Genomic DNA, 4140 nt, shown 5'->3' with positions numbered 1-4140 from the left:
ACTAGTAATTTTTTTTTTTTTTTTTATCCTCACCCGAGGACATTTTTCCATTTTTTGTACAGATAGAGTGGGAGGGAGAGAGAGGAAGGGAGAGAGAGAGAGAAACATCGACGTGAAGGGACACATCGAGTGGTTGCCACCCGCACGACCAACCAGGGCCGGGGACAAACTGCAACCGAAGTACGTGCCCTTAGCGGGAACCGAACCCGGGTCTCTCCGGACCGCAGGCCGACGCTCTAACCGCTGAGCCAAACTGGCCAGAGCTCACTAGTAATTTTTTAAATGGCAATTTGGTAAGATTCTAGTTTTTGTCTAGCAGACTGGCCAACATTGCTAGACTTGGAGCACATCCACCGCTAGTGAGGGTGGGGTGCGCCAGCTCAGCTCCCACTTCCACGCTGCCAGGTCTGTGTCCCCCACTCTCACAGCATTGGAGTGCCCAGGTCACCGCCAGCAGCGCTGTCCCTGCAGTCCCCAAGCACCAGACACAAGCGGTGGGCAGCACACTTGACTGAGGTTCCGAGGGCGGAGGGGGCACGCGGCGGACAGAGCATTGGAGCCGACTGCAGACGGGGCGGACAACCCGGCCAAGTCCTCGGCCATTTCCAACAGCAGGAAGTTGACACCAGTCTCCAGTGACCTTACTCTCCTCTGCTTCACTCACCCTGGACCCCCAGACCCCTCTCCATGGCTCACAGTGGAACCATTGTCTTTTCCAAGGAGCCCGACTCAGAAGTGACCAGGGCCTGGGTCAGCTACACGGGGACGAGGAAGAACTGGTCAAGGACCTGATCCCAGAGGAAGCCTGGCGTGGCCGCCGAGTGTTACGTGGTAAGCTGGACCACAAGATGAGCCACGTGGCCAGTGGATGCAGAAGGCTGGGCTGGGCTTGGGTGCAGGGATGGGACCACAGGCCCAGGGCTGGAGCAGAAAGGTCCAGGATAAGTGGCACCCTAAGACTTACCTCCAGGGGTCCTCCCCTGCCTCCTCCCACCTGAAGTGCCCAGTCTGCCTGTGCCATCCCACACAGGGGGTGGGCTCCTCAGCCCCTGCTCAGGGGACTGGCCTTCAGGACACTGCCCACAGTGGCACCCACATGGGGTGGCTGGGAATCTGAACAGTTCGCCTGTGAGAGTAAGCATGTGAACACGTGAGCATGGGTGTGGATGCGGGTGTCTCAGGGGCTGTGTGCACAGCACTGTATTTGTGTATATGTACTGCTGTATTTGTGTGTGCACACTAATTACTGCATTTGCGTGTGTGTACACTACTATATTTGTGTGCACACCACTGTACTTGGTGTGCTGGGGTGAGTCTACGCGTCTGTGCAAGGCTGGTGTCCAGTGCGCACTCACGGTCATGAGGTTTCACCGTCAGGCCCACCCTGTGACCTTGTTCATCTCAGCTCTAACCCTCCCCCACCCCCTTGCTCCTAAACCTCACCAGTCCCACAGTCCCCCAGACAGCCCAGCACCCACAGCCCACCTGTTCTTCCTCAGCCCCTCAGCCCCGCTCTCTGCTGGTAGCCCCGCCCCCACAGCCAAGCCCAGACCCAGGTGTCCAGACTCAGAAGTACTTTATTTTTGTAGAAGACACTCACAGCGGGGCTGCTGAGCTGGGCCTGGCTCAGCACGGCTTCCCCTCAGAGACCTAGAGGTCCCAGCCCCCTGACCTCACTCCCAGCCCTCCTGCCCACCCGACAGACGCCAGTGTCCTGGAGATGTCCTGATGGCTGGGACTCAGAGCTGGTGGAGAGATGGGGTGGGGCCAGGCCTAGGCTGCCCCAGCCCCAGCCAAGCCAGGCTGAGGAGGGGGCAGCCACAGGCCCCAGAAAACAAGCTCAGAAGCCCTTTAGGAGGGAGGGGACCTCAGGGCCCAGCCCGGAGGAGGGTGGGCCCCAGGCTGAGCAGGAGGCCCCCAGCCAGGGCCCAGGGGCTGCCCCCCGCCCCAGATGCCCTGTTGCACAGATCCTTCTCGCAGCAGTCCACGTCTACTTTTAAGATCCCAGAGTTAATGAAGCCCATCAGATAATCTGAGAAAAAGTGACGCTTAACGAAGTCACAGGATGAGGCACACATTCTGTTCACCGAATGGTCCTTCCTGCCTGGGGAAGAGGAGGAGGAACCTGGAATGGGGGCCCAGGACCCGGCCCAGGACCCCAGAACAGCAGAGCCGAGGCTCTCCACCCACCCCCGGGTCCCCCGGTGACATGGAAAGGACCACGGAGGGGCCGGCCGGCACCCCCGCTGTCGCTCAGCAGGCCAGAGGGCTCAGACCACCCCAGCTCTCCCACTGGGGCCTGGGCCTGGCTTACTGCTGCTGGGGTCGGTGATGCGGACGCTGGCACACACCGTGTCAGACGGCTGGCACTGCTTCGCGGTGCAGTGGCTGGAGTTGGTGGTCAGGGTGCAGTCCTGGCACCGCAGGCCATGAGCTGGGCAGGCCCGAGGAGGAGGATGACCAGAGGAACTGAGGCCAGTCCGGCCGCCCCTGCACCCTCCCCACCTGCCGGCCGCAGGCACTCCGGGAGAACTGTGTGGCTCTGAGAGGGCAGGCGCCCGCTGGCCAGCAGTGACCAGGTCAGACTGGCACCTGGAGGGCAGGTCCTGGAAGAACCTGTGTCGCTTTCGAACAGTTTACGGGGAGGATCCGGCCACTGGGACTCTGGAAGCCCCTATGCCCTCCCCTCCCCGTGCATGTGCACCTACACCCCCACACCCATGCTGCCCTCAGGCACACTCCCACCCCTCACACAAAACTCGCCCCCTCCCAGAGTTCAGTTGGCTCTAAGCTTCCAAGGGCCAAAGAGGACTTGACGGGCATCCAGATGGGGCTCTGAGGTGAGGAGCCAGACCCCCTGCACTGAGCGAGGGGTCCATGCGGGACCAGCCTGCAAAGCCCAGGGGAGGATCGCTGGGAGCCCCCAGGGGGCGCGGGACCCTGTGCTGGAGGTGGAGCAGCGCCATCAAGGGCCACATGGGTGAGGGCTGGGCTGGGGTCGCAGGGCCCAGAGGGGGTGGGGCTTGATGGGCACCACTGAGGAGGATAGAGGATGGTGCTGCAGCCCGGCTGTCCCGGCGACCTGGACCACCCCGGGGGCTGCCCCCAGACTCACCCGGTGCGGAGCACAGCAGGGCGGCCAGCAGCACCAGGCCGAGGCCCTTCATGGCTGCAGGCAGCATGCTCCGGGCGGGCCTCGCGAAGACGCGGGGACTGCGGGCGGGGGTCCTCTGGGGCGCGGGCCTGGCGGGGAGAAGCTTCGGTCAGCAGACACAGCCCCTGGCCGGCCCGAAGAACCCTCTCCTCTGCTGGTCTCCAAACGCAGCCTCCTGCCGGGGATCCGCCGCCGGGTCGCCCTGGAGCTCGCGGCGCCCCACCCCCAGCCCATCCCCCAGAGCGCCCACCGCCACAGCAGCCTCTCCAGCGAGAACAGGTCTGCCCTCTGGACGAGGCGACCAGCCGAGATGCACCACCCCGTGCCCAGCACCTGTGGGATGGGGGTGGTATCGGGGGCGCGTCTTCTCCTCCCTAGGGAGTCGTAGGTGCGTCCGGAGAGCAAAGGGCAGGGCAAGGTGCGAGCCAACTGTACCTGCCGATAGGGGGAGGGGCGCACTCCATGTCCCCACCCCCACCCCTGGGCTGGGGGGCCGGGAACCCCGCGCTGAGCCCCCTCCCGTCGCACGCTTCAGCGGTCACCGCGGATCGGAGCGTGGAGCGCAGGCCACGGGTTGGGGGGGGCGCACTCACATCCCTGGGGTGTCCGCACTCCGATGCTCCGGGCAGCACGGGCGGCGCGGGGAGCGGTGTCCTTCGGTCTCCCTGCGGACCGGAACCCGGGCGCAGCCTCGTCTTTCGGGGAACGCAGCCGCAGACGCGGACCCCGCGCGAGGGGCGGGGCGGCGCTGGGGCGGGGGCGCGAGGGGCGGGGGCGGCGGGAGATTCTCAGCGGGGGCGCTGGGGGCTCTAGGGTCCGATCCCGGTCGCTGTCCAGGGCCGTCCTGTGCCCAAAGCCAGCGGGCGCTGCCTCGCCCCCGCGCGCCCGCCCTCTCCAGTTCCAGCTCCCTCCACCGCCTCCACTTACCCCTTCCCCGGCGTGGGCAGGATCCCTTCCCCCTCTGCTTGGCTGAGATCCCCTTAGAA

General features: G+C 64.9%; 1 protein-coding gene across 1 annotated transcript; it reads right to left on the bottom strand.

Moving 5' to 3' along the window:
• Positions 1-1668: 1668 nt before the first annotated feature.
• Positions 1669-3874, bottom strand: LY6H (lymphocyte antigen 6 family member H). Its single transcript, XM_036281302.1, has 4 exons — positions 3748-3874; positions 3116-3243; positions 2315-2434; positions 1669-2104 (listed from the first exon to the last, which is right to left on the bottom strand). Coding segments are annotated over exons 1-4 (486 nt in total). The 5' UTR covers positions 3750-3874; the 3' UTR covers positions 1669-1868.
• Positions 3875-4140: the final 266 nt, after the last annotated feature.

Source organism: Molossus molossus, unplaced genomic scaffold, assembly GCF_014108415.1.
Source record: "Molossus molossus isolate mMolMol1 unplaced genomic scaffold, mMolMol1.p scaffold_m16_p_33, whole genome shotgun sequence".
In the NCBI taxonomy this organism is placed as follows: domain Eukaryota; kingdom Metazoa; phylum Chordata; class Mammalia; order Chiroptera; family Molossidae; genus Molossus; species Molossus molossus.
Note: the sequence above shows the minus strand (reverse complement) of the source record. Positions and strands in the feature narration are given on the sequence as shown.